A 17,190-nucleotide genomic window follows, 5' to 3' on the forward strand; every position below is an offset into this window, starting at 1 on the left:
TTGAGGAAGTGATCTATCTGGTGGGGAAATTTTACATTAAGGTGTGAGTGATGGCTATTACAAGGCCGTATCTACCACGTATATTATATATTATAACATAAGGCCATATGTAATAAGGTGGGGAGAGGAAGAAGGGGGCCAGGCCCTGATGCTGTCCCATTCTGCCCCAATTCACAGGCATGGCTGCTCTTCACCCCTTCCTGCCACTCTTCAGCCAGGTCAGCTCTCCCCCAGGCTGTCAGGAGGGCACCCCTGTGAGCTAGGAGCCACTGTCCTGGCCACCTTGGGCATCCTTCTGTTGGGATCGCTGGGGCATGTGGGGGTGAAAACTGAGCTATAGCCTTTGATTTTCGAGGCAAGGAGGCTGGAGAAAGGAGCAGTGAGGGGTGCAGACTCTGCGGCCAGAGGCAGTCACTGAACCCCTGTTTCCTTGACTGTAGAGAGGGCGACACCTCAGAGGCTTGTGTAAGGACAGGCTAGCCCTCGTGAGGCTTGACCCTTGTGTGTGCCCTGTGCATGTTACTCACCCCCTCTACCCACCCAGTGCCACCAGACACAGGAGAAGAGGTTAGCTTACACCGCCAGCGCCCTGGGTCCTGGTCTGAAACGTGTGTGGTTGGTCCTATAATTGCCCCGTGGCCGCTCCCAGTCCCGCCTGCCTCCAGTTCCCACACCTGCAGCAGCTATGCACTGAAGTGCGTGTCGACAACCCCAGGCAGAGGGACAGTCCCGGTGGCCTCACGTGAGGGCGGCGGCCACTGGGTGGCACGTGCCTGTCTGGAAGCTTGTCTGGGATGCCAGAGGCTGTTTCATATGGACTGAGTCCTCCCCGAGCTGGTAAAGCATCCGCCCCCAGAGGCTGCTCCCTCCCCCGGCAGCTGGGTCACCAGGCCAGACATGCAGCCTGATTTCGCCACCCGAAGGAGACACAGGCGTCCAGCACTCAGAGCAGCCACCGCGCCCGCCCTGTGGAACCTCAGACAAGAGCCCTGAACTCAGAGCCTCCCCGGGAGCCAGGTAGATGGAAGCGGGGCCCGGCCAAGGGCACCCACCTCCTTGGGACCGTGGACCCCCGGGAGCTGGCAGGTGAGCAGGGCTCCTTGCCAACTCCACCTGCCTGTCTGCCTCCTGCCTGTCTGCCTCCCGCCCGCCCACCGGCCAGGGCCCCTCGCCTGTCTGGAACCCTCCTCCCTGAAGGCAGCAGCCCGGTCCGTCTCTGCCTGCCCGGAGATGTCCGCTTTGTGGAGGGCCTGTTCCAAGAGGTGGGTGATGTGGCCTCAGGCAGGGTGAGGGAGGAGGAAGCACAGCCCCTTCGCGGCCTCCCAAAGTGTAACTTGACATATAACAGCAAAAAGCAGGTAAGGGATGAGCAGTGGGGGTGTACCAGGCTTTGTGCCCGGGGCTGACTGGGGGGGGCCTTCCCTGTTCACCCCCATGCCATTTTATCATCCTGCTTTTATTTTTGCCCTCGGCACTAAGGACTATCTGATGTTCATTATCTTACTTAACTCTGACACTTACACAGCGCTTACACTTTGCCGGGCACCGCTCAAAGCCCTTTCCATTTCTTAACTCACGCAACTTTCACGTAGCCACCCTCTGTCTGGTGCCCATTTTACAGACGAGAAAACTGAGGCACAGAGAGGTTCAATAACTTGGCCAAGGTCACACAGCTTGTAAGTGGGGTTACCACAGAGACCATGGCATCTAGCTCCAGAGCCTGCGCTGGCTGTCCCATGGTCCCCCCCGCAGCTGGCCTGGCAGCTCACAGACATGGGTTTTGTCTGTTTTGGTCACTGTTTTACCTCCAGCCCCTAGAGTGGTGTTTGGTGTGCAGTCAGTGCTCAGGGAATATCTGTTGAATGAAGGACTGTCTCATGACTGTACCATGGGGTAGGCACTCTTCTTACACCCTTTTACACATCGGGAAACTGAGGCTCCAGTATGTTGGGTAATGGTAACCTCGGGCTGGGATTGGAATATGGGCGGCTGACCAGGAGCTTGTGTCTCACGAGACAGTACAGGCTCCCAGGTTGGCGAGGCCCCCGATCCTCCCGGATCTGTCTTTGCAGCAATATCCTCTGGGACCCATTGTCAGCGCGCTCAGGCAGGGCCTGGCATCTCTATTTCCAGCTGCTGGTTTGTGATGTGGCTGCACAGACGCGGGGTGGGGGGAGGGAGCGCAGCCGGAGGGGAGGCTGGACGGCTCCTCTCTCTGGAGTCAGCAGCAGGTGCGTGTGTGCTCGTGCGTGTGCGCGTGTGCGTACGTGTGTGTGGACCGTGCAGTGTCTGGCTGGGCTGGACCTATAGCCTGGCTGCCCGCTCAGCCTCCTGGGGTGCCAGCGAGCTCCTCTCAGACCTGCCGAGGGAGCTGGAGCCGTGTCCCGCTTGCCCCCTGCCTGGCTCTCCAGACCACAATCCTCCTCTCTTCCCGTGGACCGAGAGCCTTCGAGGGTGGGACCCGGGCCCCTTGGCTCCCATCACAGTGCCTGACTCAAGGAAAGCCCCGCTCTATGAGTGTTTGAATGAATGCGTGAGTCCGGGACCCTTGATCTGAGGTCTCAAAAGTGCAGGAAACTCTACAGGGCTCCCAGGGAGAGAGGCATACCTGGGTTTCCAGCAGGAGGGTGTCCCCCGAGTGGAGCCGATAGTGAATCCCCTCAGACAGTGGTCCTTGGACCAGCAGCATTGGCAGCACCTAGGAACGTGTTAGCAATGCAGATTCTCAGGCCAGACCCAGTGACCCCAAAACTGTAGTCGGAGGAGGGCTCAGTGACCTGAGTCTAGGTCCTCCAGGTGATCCTGAGGACCTGCTCCCAGATGGGTGCTTCACCTCCCAGGCTGGGAATGTGCCCAGGTGTGGGTTTGGGTCCCAGCTCTGCCACCTACATGGTCTGGGGCAAGTGACTTCTCTGAGCCTCAGTTTCCCTAGCTTGCAATGGGGTTAAAAATCGATATTTATATAAAGCCCTTAGCAGGCACGGAAAGCCGCGGACACTCAGAGCGCACCTCTGTCCGTGCACCATCATTATTCTTCCCCGTTGTTGTCCTCGAGGTCTTTGAAGCTGGGGAGCTGACCGTCTACCCATTGTAAGTTCCCCCAGGCAGGAGGGACCCCCATATCCAGCTTCACCCGCATCTTCTTGCCCTGCTTCCAATCAAGCCTGGCTCCTTGCTGCGCGCCCACCATCACACACAGACTGGATGGCTCCTCTCCTCCCTGGCTCACTCTTGACTCGGAACACCCTCCTGGGACTGACCCCTCGTCCTGTTCTTCCTTTGAGGTCCAGCTGAGTGCCTTGGGTTCCCGGACGTCTCTGCTCTCTAGTCCCCACGTCACGTCACGCTGTATTTCCCTCGTTCCGTTCAGCTCAGGATTGACTGAGCACTACTGTTTTCCAGGCTGTGGGTGCAGGGATGACACAGATAGGATGTGATGATTCTAACAGTGGCAAACACTTGCCAAGCACCGACTGCCTCCGTTGTGCCAGATGTCTGAGCTGCAGCTCCCCTCTCTGATTCAGGGTCTCCTGTTTCCCATGTAACAGAGAAGTAACTGAGGCTTGGGTAATGGCATTATGGTAGAGGTGAAGTTCCTTTGACAAAGAAACTCCCCCAAATACAGGGACTTAAATAAGACTGATTATTCTCCCTTGCACCTCTCCCCACCTCCCACTTTCGTGCATGCTCCCCCCCTTTCTCTCTCTCTCTCCTCCCCCTCCCCCAACATTTCTTTCTCTCTCCCTGTTCTCCTCCCCCATCCCCGCACCACTCTCTTTCCCCACCCATCCCCCACCCCTTAGAGCACAGGTTGAAGCTGGCTCCTTAGCGCACCTGAGAGGAAGACAGGGAGGGAGGAAGTTGGAAAGAAAGGCTAGCCGCTCCTTTAAGAAACTGACCCAGATGTTAGTTTGAGTGTCCTTTCCACCCTTGTTTCTTCCGTGAGAAGGGAGTCTGCAGCCGCACCTGGTGTAGGGGCATCTGGAAAACAGTGTCTTTAGAGGCTGAGCCTTCAGAGAATGGACTGAAGCGCGCCTGGTGGTGAGTGTGTCAGCCGCCCTGGACTTGCACCTAGTGGACAAGGCATAGGATCGTAGGACTCTAGAAGGGGCTCAGACGCCCGTGAAACCAGCCCTGTACTGTGACAAGGGTACCCGCACCCTGTACTACTGCAGTCAATCCTGAAACGCTGGTGTATCCCTCAAGGGCTGAGAGACACAGCTGTCACTGCCGGGAGACACCAGGTCTTAGGATCATTCAGTCCGTGCCCCCAACTCCAATAGGCTTAAGCAAAAAGAGAACCAACTGGCTCACGTAACTGAAATTCCATGGGCAGGTCTAGCTTCAGGCATAGCTGGATCCAGGAACTCATCGTGGTGTGGATTTGGCCCACCTCCACCCGCTTCTCCCTGCATTGGTTTCATTCTTCTTACATGATGCAAAGGACATGGCTGGCAGTTCCAGGTGTCTGTTCCCCCTGAATAGCAATGCCAGAAGAAAGAATCTTTTTCTTGCCTGTGACTTTGGAACCAAACTCCAGGCAGGGTTACTGGCCAGACTTGTGTCCCATGCCTCTCCCTGAGCCAGGGGAGTGGACTCTGTTGACTAACCCAGCCCTGGGACATGTGTTTGCCTCCAAATGCCTGTGTATATGTGTGCAGGGGTGTGTGTGTGTGTGTGTGTGTGTGTGTGTGTGTTGATTTGTCAGGCTAACTCCCTCCAAACCACTATATGAGTTAAAACCAGTATAAAGAGCAGAGTTAGGGAGGTGCCCCAGAGGACAGCGGAGGTGGTATTTCCAAAGGGAAGGGCCTGGATCCCGGGCAGACAAAGCCAACAGGTGCCCGGCTATGATCTGCCCTCCCGACTTGTTTGCCTGTGTAGACAGAGCACACTGAGCAGAAAGCATTGGCCTTTGGGCAGTTTGAATGTATTTCTCACTGTGTTAATTTCTCAAGTCAGGTTCTTTGTCTTTTTTTTAATCTTCAAACGCAAGCCCTCATTTTGCAGATGAGGAAACTGAAGCCCGGAGGGTCTTTCCTGAGACCACACAGCTTGGTGGCCATGGGATGGGACTCAGTCAGGCCTCCTGACAGCCTGGGGTTTGACCTCTGATCCCAAAGTGCCTGCCCTCCGGGGAGGGCTTTGTCTAAGATCCCTGCTCTGACCCTCCTCCCTTCTCACAGGAAGTCCATCCACGGGAACTCGGTGAGGTCTCGAATGCCTGCAAAAGCCTCCAAGATGTACAGCACGCTGCGGAAGGGGTCTGTCTGCCCGGACCCCAAGCCGCAGCAAGTAAAGAAGATCTTTGAAGCCCTCAAGAGAGGCCTCAAGTAAGGACCCCATTTGTTGCCCTTAAAATGTGTGTTCTCTGTCCTCACTTGCTTCTCCTCCTGGCCCCTCCCTGAAGAACGCGGTTGGGTCTTGTCTGTAAGAGGCCGCAGAGGGAGCCAGCTCCTGCTTATTATTTGTGTCCTGGGTGCAGCTCCACACTTGGCCTGTCCTTGGGCTCTAGGGGCGCAGTACAGGCTGCTGGAGGACCCTGGTCTCATGGAGCTTATGGCGTAGAGGGGAGACAGCAACGAGGGACGGACACGATCAATAACGTAACTCCCACCAGCCCTGAGTGCAGTGAGGAAGGTGATGGCAAGGCAGCATGTGGAAGGCCTATCCGACAGGGTGACCAGGGAGACTTATCGAGGAGATCCAGATGGTTGTGTTGGCCTCTGGGAGATAAGTGTCCCTGGCAGAGGGAACAGCACAGGCAAAGGCCCTGAGGAAGAAGCATGTAGGACAGGAGGCCAAGGTGGCTGGATGTGAGTGAAGGAGAGGTGGACTGGTTAGCTGGGCAGAGGCCGGGACGAGAAGATTCAGTCACTCACACCACATCTTTTGATTGAGGGCTTATGAAGCGCTAGGCACAGGGCGTGGGAGTGAGCAACACACAGAAACCCCTGCTGCCATGGAGCTTCCTAACGGGAGACAGACAGACAATAAACAAAATACAGAGTAAGTCAGGTGGTGGCAAATACCATGGAGGAAAACAAATTAGGGTAAGAAGGCTTGGGGCTGATTTTAAATAAGGGGTTCAAAGAAGTCCTCATTCAGGAGGTGACATTTGAGCAAAAATCTAAAGGGGTGAAGGAGTGAGCCCACCAGATAATGGGAAAAAAACATTCCAGGCCAAGGAAGCCACAGGTGCAAAGGCCCTGGGGCAGGCGCATGATTAGAACATTAGCAGCTTAGTGAGCAGGCCGGCTTGGGAGCTGAGAGAGGGAGGGAGGGGTGAGGAGGTCTGGGGGATGCTGGGGGCCTTGTGAGCACATAGCATTCACTCTGGGGTGGGGCTGGGAGCCACGGAGGATTCCACGTGGGGGAAGAACGTGATCTGAGTTTGGTTTTAATAAGATCCTTCTGGCTGTATGTGGAGCATGGACTGCAGGGGGCCAGGGCAGAAGAGGGGGGAGGCTGGTGAGAAGGTGACTGCAAGGGCCCAGGTGGGAGACGATGGTGGACTTGGCCAGGTGGCAGCTGGGTGGTCAGGGCACAGGGTCAGTTTCAGGATACATTTTGACGGTGGAACAGAGAGGATTTACCGAGGGAGGGGCTGGGGGTGAAGAGGGATTGGAAAGGAGGTAGTCGAGGCACAAACCTGAGATTCACGGAAGAGGTCAGGGCCCTGGCTTAAGTGTAGTGTTGCCCCAAGAGCAAGTCACATGGAGGGGTTGCTACCAGTAGCCTCTCAAGCTTGGACGCGCAGTTCAGGGTCCTTCTGGCTCCCAGCAGCCACCTTGCTGCAGTCCCAGCCCCGCCCCCACCCACCCCTTCTTCACCTGCTGCCCGGCTCTACTCAAGTCTCTCCAATGGCTCCCTACTACCCTTGGGAGGGCATGCAGGGTTCTTTCTGACCTTCAACCTTTCTAGACTTTTCTTCTATTATTCACTCCCCATCCTCACCGGTTCCCCCGAATGTGCCATCTCCCTCCATATGCCTGCGCCGTGGCTCTCCTGAGCAGCTCCTGGGCAGTGGGGTGTCTCCGCAGGCTGCCAGTCGCCCATATCCCTGGATCAGCACACATGCACACTTTCTTTTTTTTTTTTAAATGATTTTTTTATTATATTATGTTAGTCACCATACAGTACATCCCCGGATTCTGATGGAAAGTTCGATACTCCATTAGTTGCGTATAACACCCAGTGCACCATGCAATACGTGCCTTCCTTACTACCCATCACCAGTCTATCCCAATCCCCCACTCCCCTCCCCTCTGAAGTCCTCGGTTTGTTTCTCAGAGTCCATAGTCTCTCATGTTTCATTCCCCCTTCTGATTACCCCCCCTTTCTTTCTCCCTTTCTTCCCCTACCGATCATCCTAGTTGTTATATTCCATAGATGAGAGAAATAATATGATAATTATCTTTCTCTGCTTGACTTATTTCACTTAGCATTATCTCCTCCAGTGCCGTCCATGTTGCAGCAAATGTTTGAGAATTCGTTCTCTCTTATAGCTGAGTAATATTCCGTTGTATATATGGACCACAGCTTCTTAATCCAGTCATCTGTTGAGGGGCATCTCGGCTCCTTCCACGATTTAGCTATTGTGGACAATGCTGCTATGAACATTGGGGTGCATATGGCCCTTCTCTTCACTACGTCTGTATCTTTGGGGTAAACACCCAGTAGTGCAATGGCTGGGTCATAGGGTAGCTCAATTTTTAACTTTTTAAGGGACCTCCACACTGTTTTCCAGAGTGGCTGTACCAACTTGCATTCCCACCAACAATGTAGGAGGGATCCCCTTTCTCCACGTCCTCTCCAGCAATTGTTGTTTCTTGCCTTGTCTATTTTGGCCATTCGAACAGGCGTAAGGTGGTATCTCAGTGTGGTACATGCACACTTTCTGAACCAAACGCCGCTCCTTCCCGCTGGGATGCCTGTCCTGCTCTTCAGGCCTCACTAATTAATCATAATAACAGCAGCAGCTGAGGCTCGTTTGGGGCTTTGTACACATCGCGTCCTTGAATCCCTGAAGAACGCTACCAGAGAATCTCCTAACCTCCTCCCCTCCTCAGGAGAGGAAACTGAGTCCCAAAGTTGGAAGCAACTTGTCCAGGGTCCCACGGTCAGGAAGCAGGGAGTGGGGTTCCAGGGCCGGTGCCCACCTGCCCTCTGTTCCCCCCTCCTCCTGGGGTTAAGGGTAAATGTCGCCTCCCTCACTTGCCAGGTCCTGACTCCCGCCCAGGGGGCACCCGTCGCCCTCCACCCACGACGCACACTGCATGCCCGGCCCAGTGCTGGTGCAGAGTGGGAGCTGGGGTGTGTGCCTGAGCCTATCTTTAAGCGGCTCATCTCCCAGGACTGCTTCTGCTGAGTCCTAAGGACCACACATTTGGGACTTGTCTGGGCTCACTCCACAGCATCCCTGTCTACCCGGGGAGCCCAACCCCTAAGTGAGCAGTGGCCTGGCAGACGGTGGTGTAAGTGGGCCCAGAGAGGGTGAGTCCCCTTCCTGGGGTGGTCCAGTAAATCTGCGATGAAGCAGGATGGGGCCTCACCCCGGCCCCCAAGTCCAGACCTCAGGTTTTAGGTCTAAGGCGCTTTAGCTGGAAAAGAACATGAAAGGTCCCCTCCAGGCCCACAGCGTTCTCTGTGCTTCCCAGGATGGGTCTTCCAGCCCCTCTCTGGTCCTTGGTCCTAAACATGCAGACAGCAGGACGGCCTGCCTTTGTCGGTGAGGGAGGCGTGCTCTTGCTGACCTCTGCATGGGCTGGGGCGAAGAGAGTGGAGATGACTGCCTGGTTCAGATCTGGGTTCAGCCTCTTCCCTGCTGTGACTCTGGGCTGAGTTACTTGCCAATTTTGAGGGTCAGTTTGCCCATCTCTAAAATGGGTATAATAACAGTAAAACCTGCTTGTGCGGCTGTTTGGTGAATTAATGGAGAGATTGTGCCCTCAGCATGTGGGGTCTGGAGCCTTACCGAGCTGGGGCCAGGCTTCCAGTGGGCGGAATGGCTCTGCCCCTTGGACCGCTGAGCCCGCCGAGAACCACCGCCGTTCCTGCTGGCAGCTGTGGCTGCCTCCACTCCAGAACACTGGTCATCTGGCAGTTTCTTTTCCTTTTCTTGTTCCTTGGCAAACTCCTCTTCCTCGTTCTCCTCGCAGGGAGTATCTGTGCATCCAGCAGGCCGAGCTGGACTACCTGTCAGGTCGCCACAAGGACACCCGCAGGAATTCGAGGCTGGTGAGACCTCTCCCTGCCCTTCCCACCCAAGCAGCCTTGGTGGGGTGCAAAAATGGACTCTCCCTCACCCCCCTGCCCACACCAAGGGTGTAAATCTCAGTCTCAGAGCTCAGAGGCCTAAGGAATGGACTGTTTTATTTTGGGATGAACTCACCTCACTTGGCCCCTGAGAGATCTAACCTCACAGACAGTTAGAAAGCTTCTACCCTCCTTCCCCCTACTCTCCTGTCTCCCCTCCCCCCTCCCCCCTCATGGTCCAGCATTTCACCTCCACTCTGGCTCTAGAAGTAACCGTAAGGTAGGCAAGTGTATGAAGGCTCCTACGGTCTAGCTGCTCCCATTTCATAGGTGGGCACACGGAGGCGCGGGAAGGGGTGGCCACGCTGGGGACCTGGGGTCCTGCCTCCCTGGACGCTGCCGCTTCTCAGCTTCCTGTGCAGTTTTTTTTCCTTCCAGGAAAAGGCTTGAGAACTTTCCTATTTCTCTATAGCTTACGTGGAGTCTTAATTTCACAAGTGCACACGTACAATTTCTCATAAATGCATATGTGGGAAAACACACACCTTAGGGGGGATTTAACCCACCTTTCCTTTTGCTTGACACCCCCTCCTCCCCAGTCTTCAGCGTCCCACCCTATTTAACCCCTGAGGACAATCTAGCATTTCTCTTTCCCTATTTTTCTCCCCGGTCACATAAACACACGAACGCGGACAGAAGGTTTTGGTCAACAGTCGTCTTAGAAAGACGAAGTTGCAACTTACCACTGTCGCACGTCCCGCTCTCTCTAGCGAATCTCTGACTTCGTGGAAAACCGTCCCGGGTCAGGCAGGGTGATTCAAGCTACGTGAGCAACCGAGGGCCCGTTTGGAAATAGTTACTCTGCATGCAGCCGCAGCTGACACTGCCGTGCTGTGCGTGGCTGCGTGCAGACCATGTGGCAGAGACCACGCGGCCCCCACGCCAAAAGTACTCACTCTCTGGCCCTTCATACGGTCTGCCCAGTCGATATGTTCTTTTCGTTGGCTGCCCCTCTGGCCCCTGGCGTGGCTGGACCTGTCTAGATCTGCATTTTCCCAAGCCTGAACCCCTCCCCAGGGTGGGGGTACCCTCCCTCAGTTCTTCTGGCCAAAATCACCCCTTAAACAATCAGACCGCAACGGTCCCCATTTTGTTGAGGGCTTACCTCGTCCTTTTCATGGCAACCCTATGGGGCGGGTGTATGTGCAATGGCCACCCCATTTTACACAAGGAGATAGAGGCTCAGAGATGTGGGGTAACTGGCCTGGGACACACAGCTGGGAAATAGAGTCGGGCTGAGAACGGCCTCAACCCAGAGCGCACGTGTGTATCGCTTCCCCCGGGGTTCTGGACCAGGCCACTGACTGCAGGCCGCGCAGGAGGGCATGGCTGCTGGCTTTCTGTCACCTGAGTTCAGGTGCCCCTGGGATGTAGCTTCATGGGTCTCGGAGGAGCACCTGGAGCGCTAACACCCCATCCCTCCCCCCCTTCTTCTCCCCCACAGGCTTTCTATTATGACTTGGACAAGGTGAGTGTGACTTTTTGTCTGCAGGGCTGTAAGCAACATGGGCCAGGGCTGGGCCCTGCTGGGAGAGGGACCAATGTCGTTGCTCACATTTCGTCCCTCGGGCCATCCTGCAGGAGGTATACCTGGATTTCCTCCCTACTTTACAAATGGGGGAAAAGGTTCAATGATGCGTTCAATGATGAGCCTTTCTTGAGGGTGGTGAGGGGCTGGCCCGGCTNGCACATCCGGAAGATGGAGTTTCACATCAGCAAGGTCAGCCTGCCTCCCGGAGGTCACGGGTAGGGCAAGGGCATGCTGGAGCGCTGGGTTAGCAGGGGAGAGGCTGAGGAGGAGCAGGGACTGCACGGGCTCGGCCCTGAGGTGGGAGTCGGGGGAGGGGGCGCTGGGGTCCCCAGGAGTGTGGGGTTTATTTTATTTTTTTTTAAAGATTTTATTTATTTATGTGACAGAGATAGACAGCCAGGGAGAGAGGGAACACAGCAGGGGAGAGGGAGAGGAAGAAACAGGCTCCCAGCCGAGGAGCCCGATGTGGGACTCGATCCCAGAATGCCGGGATCACGCCCTGAGCCGAAGGCAGACGCTTAACGACTGCGCCACCCAGGCGCCCCAGGAGTGTGGGGTTTAAATGGAAAGACCTCATGCTCCATCTTATAGGGCGAGAAGGCAGAGTCCAACCACCCCATTGCAGAGATGGGAGAGTAGAGGCCCAGAGAGGGACGAGGATGGGCCCAAGGTCACAGAGCAAGTCCTTTAAGCTTTATACTCTGCCAGCTCTTCCACGTCCTCGCTTTGCTCTCCTGGTGGCCCAGGGGCTGGGCAGGGTGTCACAAACCCACCTCCCCTGTTTCACAGCCCAAAAGTTGGGCAGGGAGAGGGGAAGTGATGCGTGTACCCATCCAGTTCACTAGTGTTTACCGTGTGCTGTGTGTCCGCCGCTGCCAGGCGCTGGGGATACAGAGCGGATGAGCAGTGTGGTCCCTGACCCAGGCTCACGTTCACGGGGACCCAGGACCGCTAGCCCAGTAGCGCAGGGCTGCGTGCCCGCTCGCAGGGGGTGAGCATGGCAGGCAGGCCCGGGGCCCTGAGCCTCGGCACGGACGGCGCCCACCAGCGCGCGCGGCCTCCGCAGGTGGAGGAACTCTTCGAGGGTTACTGTCTCCAGTGCCGCCTGCGGGACGGTGCCTCCAACATGCAGAGAGCCTTCTCCAGGTGCCCGCCCAGCCGCGCCTCCCGAGAGAGCCTGCAGGAGCTGGGCCGCAGCCTGCAGGAGTGCACCGAGGTGGGTGGACAGTGGGGGCCGTGGAGGGCAGCCTGGGGGGGGCGCTGGAACCCGAGGAAGCATCCCTCTCTGCCCCCGGGGCCTCTGGCTGGCAGGATCTGCGTGCCCCCTCCCCCCACCTCACCTAGCCCAGGGCTGGGCGGTGAGCCACCTTGTGTGGGGCTTTGCAGGACATGTGGCTCATCGAGGGGGCCCTGGAGGTTCACCTGGGAGAGTTCCACATCAGGATGAAAGGTAACAGAGCTGAGAGCGGGTGGGCAGAAGGCAGCTTGGGTGGGGCCCCAGGCCTTGTTAGGGGCCCTGGGACTTCTGCTGAGGGTGGGGGTTTGGTCAGAATCCCAGGGGTCCCAGCAAAACCTTGGGTTTCCACTCATGGGACTTGTGACCTCAGCCGAGTCCCGTCCCCTGAGTTGGACACGAGGGCCCAGTCCTGTCCACTGGACATCCTGATGATTTATCCCTCCCTGAAGCGGAGACCCACTCTTGGGCAGGGGATCCCCCAGTGAGGGCCTGTGGTCCATGGGGCAGGGGCAGAACAGGCCAGAGAGGAGATGAGCCCGTCTCTGTGTTCCAGGCTTGGTGGGCTACGCACGCCTCTGTCCCGGAGACCAGTATGAGGTATGGCCACCTCCGCTGTCAGGCCTCAGGCTCCCCCACCAGGCCTTCGGGGGTTGGAAGCTGCTGGGAACCAGGGTCCCAGCCGGGTTTCTGTCTCCACCCGCCCCTGGCCAGCAGGGAGGGCCCCCAGGCAGCTGACCTAGCCCTCCTTGGGCCGTGCCCACAGGTGCTCATGCGCCTGGGCCGCCAGCGCTGGAAGCTGAAGGGCCGGATTGAGTCAGATGACAGCCAGACCTGGGAGGAGGAGGAGAAGGCCTTCATCCCCACCCTGCATGAGAACTTCGAGATCAAGGTGGGTGGGGCCTGGGGGCGGGGCCGGGGTGTGCAGGGGCTCAGCTCAGACACCATCCACAACTCCCACCCCCCAGGTGACAGAGCTGAGGGGCCTGAGTTCACTGGCAGTGGGCTCTGTGACGTGCGACATCACTGACTTCTTCACGACCAGGCCGCAGGTGATCGTGGTGGACATCACAGAGCTGGGCACCATCAAGCTGCAGCTGGAGGTGCTGTGGAAGTGAGTGGGGGCCACCGCCTTCTGGGGTTCTGAGGCGCCTGCCCAAAGCCAGCCCCAAACTCCCATCCACAGGACTCCCGCCTGGAGTCAAGAGATGAGGGGCCTCCCTGGCTCCCCCTAGTGGTCTGACTGCACCCTAGCGCCCACCCGTGAGCGCGCCCACCCGTGAGCGCGCCCGCGCTCCTTCCCCCCCACAGATAGGCTGGAGCCTAGACTTCTTTGTGGCCTCTGTCCACCCCACCTTCCCCGCCCCTCTGAGTTCCAATTCCCTTCTTACAACTAAAGACCCGTGCCGGCCAGAGCCCTTATCAGGGGCCTCCTGGGCTGGGGTGCATGGAGGAGCCTGGCCTCTGCCCAGGAGGGCTCTCCTTACTGCTCCCACCACCTCATTCCCCACTGGCCCCTGCCATCCAGCAGGTGCAGCCTGAGCAGTCACTTAGCCCCCTGGACCACGGACTCCATGGATGGGGGACACTCATGAAAACAACCACTTCCCCAGGGGCGGGGGACTCTCCATCAGGCATCGCAGGGGACCAGGGGGGACGCCCGTCCGGGGCGGCTGACTCATCACCTTCTTGGGCCATTCCATGAATGCTAGTGGTCTCCGCAGGCTTTGTAGTTTGCTCTTCCTCCAAATGAAACCTGTTTCAAGAGAATTCTCTTTGCTCCCCAAGGCAGCAGGAGCTAAGGGCTGACACATGCTTCCTCCATTCTGGTGTTTGCTCTGACCGGTTGGGGCCAGTCTCTCCAGTCTCTTCTTCCTGGGGTGGGCGTCCCAGCCCGGGGTCACTGGATGCTGCTTTCTCCCCAGTGAGTTGGGTGCATTGGGGCGAGTGAGTCCCTGCAGCCTCAGTGTCTTCATCTGTCTGGGGGCGCTGAGCACACTTCTTCCCCGGGAGGCCCCTCAAGTCTATAGGGTGGTGGGCAGCCCCGTGCTGTCTAGCTGGAGGCCAGGCAAATGCAAGGCCTCAGGCATCCCGTGACCTGCAGCTGCCCTAGGCAGGCAGGGAAGGCTTCCCAGGAGTTGCCTGCAGTGTCTGGGCCCCGCGGAGCGGGAGCCAGGCCTTTGTGCAAAGGAGAGCGAGCAGGTTTCGGTGGGGCGGGGAGGTTACCCAGACCTGGCTCCCCAGGCAGGTTCAGTTAGGGCCCGGCTGAGCTCCACTTGCCCTGTGTTTCACACGTTCCCTTTGGATTTCCAGCTTTACCTGTGACCAGGACCGACAGAGGTCCTTTGATAGATAATGGCGCCTCTTTACAGATAAGGACAAGAAGGGTGGTGACGTTGTTGACCCAGAAAATGGCAGAACTGAGTGTCCACTGTGCCTCTGCTGAGCTTCTGAGGGGACCTCTAAAGGAGGTCCCATTCACATGAGTGGTGGCCGATGGCTGCCCCTTGCCCTCTGACTCAGGGCCCTCAGGGTGGTGGGAGTCTGAGATGTTCCCAAGGGGGTTGAGAATGTGCACCTAGAGTCCCCAGGCTGTGCCTGTGACCCCAGGCCAGGGCCCCACCAAGCCTCCATCCCTCTTATAAGTCCCCCGGTCTAGTCTGTGCTCCGGTGTCCTCCCAGGCGTTGCTGACACCCTGCCCTTCTGCTCTCTCCTCCAGCCCGTTTGACACTGAGAGCTTCCTGATGTCACCCAGCCCCCCAGGCAAGTTCTCCATGGGCAGCAGGAAGGGCTCCTTGTACAACTGGACACCCCCAAGCACCCCCAGCTTCCGAGAGAGGTATTACCTGGTGAGTGAGCTGGGGCAGGGATGTCTGCGGTTGCAGACGGGGGCAGCTCCCCAGGGGCCAGCATGCGGGGCTGGCGGAGCAGCCTGGCGCCTCCGGGGGTAGCAAGCTTTGGACTCAGCCTCCCTTGTTTTGGGGTCAACCTGCGTGGTTTTCAGTACTTTTTCTTCCTCGCTGTCAACCCTCCATTCTGGGGGCCTCTGGACTTGGTTCCGGGCTTGGCTGGTTCTCCTGGAAGTCTGGAATTGGGGTTCTCTGGATGGTTCTACCACCCCCGCCATAGCCTTGGCCTCCAATTTATTTGTTTTAAAATTAAATTTAATATGTTCCTAGTAATACTTTGACATAGTGCACAGTAAAACATCTCTTTCCCGTGACCTCCAGAGATCTGGGTTCTTTCCTTAGTGCCAACTATTGTTGTCAACTTCTTCCATATTTTGGCCATGGTGGGCCTGATATACTTCAGTTAAAAAAAAAAAATCACATCTGTCCCAGAGTATGGACTTGGTAGCCAGACCAGTGGGGGTCAAATTCTGTTTATGCCTCTCTCCTGTTGTGTGACCTTGGGCAAGTCACTCAACCTTTCTGGCCGTCAATTTCTGTATCAGAGAACTGAAAACAACAGCACCACTTGGTGGGAGCTTGCAAGGGTTAAACGAGTTAATAAATGAGAAGTGCTTGAAAGAAGGCCTGAGAGAACAGGTGGTGCTGTGGGAACATCAAGCGTTATTAGGGGTCTGCCTGAGGGGACGGGAAGGGCTGCAGCAGAGGGGGCAAGGGCTTGCCCATTCACGTCACTCATTCAGAACTCTGTGCCAGGCTCTGTTCTAGGCCAGGTGAGGACAGTGCCCTCAGGGAGCACCGCCTGCCCAAGGGGCTAGGGACCGTGGGAGCATAAGCAGGAAGGGGGAGGGGACGGGGCAAGGTGGGACTTGCTCCTTAATATAGGGTGTGCAGGGGAAGGTCCCCAGAGAAGGTGCCATTTGAGTGAGGGCCTGAGGGGGCAAGGGCACGACCCCAGAGAGCTAGGGGGAAGAATGTTCCAGGAAGAGAACAGGGTCACTGCAGTGGCCCTGGGACAGGAAGGTAAGGAGCCTGGAGGACTTGAGAAGCAGCACAGTGGCCTCAGGGACTGGAAAGGAGTGAGTTAGAGGGACGATGGGGATCAGTGAGGAGAGGCTGCAGGGTCCTGTCAGCACCGCCGGTCACCCTGGTGGGCCTCAGTCACGCCGACAGGGTGAGTATGCAGCGTGTTTAGGGAGGGAAGCGCTGCTGGGGGCCCTGCCGTCGTCCCGGGTGTGGCAGTAAGGCTGGTGCTGTCCCCTGCCCCAGTCTGTCCTACAGCAGCCCGCGCAGCAGGCTTTGTTGCTGGGGGGGCCGAGGGCCCCCTCCATCCTCAGCTACCTATCTGACAACGACCTTCGGGGCCCTGGGCTGCGGAGCCGGAGTCAGGAGCTGCCCGAGATGGACTCGTTCAGCTCCGAGGACCCCCGAGACACGGAGACGAGCACGTCAGCATCCACCTCAGACGTGGGCTTCCTGCCCTTGGCCATTGGCCCCAACACCTCCATTGAAGAGGAGGCCCAGGAAGACGCCCAGCCCCTGGGCCTCCTGCCAGAGATGGCCCACCTGGCGGGAGGCTCCTTTGTGGAGCAGCCTGGCTGGAGGAATTTGGGAATAGGGGGCCCTGAGCTGCCACAGGGCTCCCCATTCCACGACCATACAGCCCTGGGTAGCCAGAAAGAGCACGATGAAGGAGAAACCGAGGACAGAGTGGATGGGCCTGAGGCGACCCTCGAGAGGCCCCTGCGCGAGGTCCTGGATTTACTGAGGTCCGTGGACCCTGCCCAGCCCCAGCTGCGGCAGCTGGAGTACCAGGTTCTCGGCCTCCGGGAGCGGCTGCAGGTGCGTTTATTCACCGAGGGGCGGCAGCCCTGCTTTACCGGTGCCTTACAAGGGGGCGTAGTCTCCGGGGGCAGCCAGCCTGGGCCGGCATACTGGGCAAGGTCTTCCCTCTGGGCCTCAGTCTGCTCATCTGTCAAGTGGGGAGAATAATGGCCCTCACTGGCTGGGAGGGGGATTATAAGAGGACGTTGGGGATCGGGGTAGATTACCTGCTCTGCATCTGGCCAAGGAAGAACACAGCCCCATCTGGCATCTTCTGACCCAGGCAGGTGGGGCTGAAGCTGGATGTTCCATTCCCAAACCTGGAGTGTGTTCGGGGTCAGAGCTGGTGCCACAGAAGGCGCCACGCAGCTGC

General features: G+C 57.6%; 1 protein-coding gene across 1 annotated transcript in view; it reads left to right on the plus strand.

The window, feature by feature from the left end:
- The window catches only part of RIPOR3 (RIPOR family member 3), an 80,843-nt gene that overhangs the window by 54,687 nt on the left and 8,966 nt on the right, over positions 1-17,190 (plus strand). Inside the window, exons 3-13 of the mRNA XM_034640536.1 lie at positions 5,187-5,333; positions 9,162-9,240; positions 10,763-10,786; positions 10,970-11,038; positions 11,916-12,065; positions 12,236-12,299; positions 12,640-12,683; positions 12,850-12,975; positions 13,052-13,197; positions 14,804-14,933; positions 16,263-16,835. Of these exons, the coding sequence (XP_034496427.1) occupies positions 5,187-5,333; positions 9,162-9,240; positions 10,763-10,786; positions 10,970-11,038; positions 11,916-12,065; positions 12,236-12,299; positions 12,640-12,683; positions 12,850-12,975; positions 13,052-13,197; positions 14,804-14,933; positions 16,263-16,835 (1,552 nt within the window). The remainder of the gene's footprint in view (positions 1-5,186; positions 5,334-9,161; positions 9,241-10,762; positions 10,787-10,969; positions 11,039-11,915; positions 12,066-12,235; positions 12,300-12,639; positions 12,684-12,849; positions 12,976-13,051; positions 13,198-14,803; positions 14,934-16,262; positions 16,836-17,190) is intronic.

The sequence above is a fragment of the Ailuropoda melanoleuca genome, chromosome 13 (assembly GCF_002007445.2).
Source record: "Ailuropoda melanoleuca isolate Jingjing chromosome 13, ASM200744v2, whole genome shotgun sequence".
NCBI classification, from domain to species: Eukaryota; Metazoa; Chordata; class Mammalia; order Carnivora; family Ursidae; genus Ailuropoda; species Ailuropoda melanoleuca.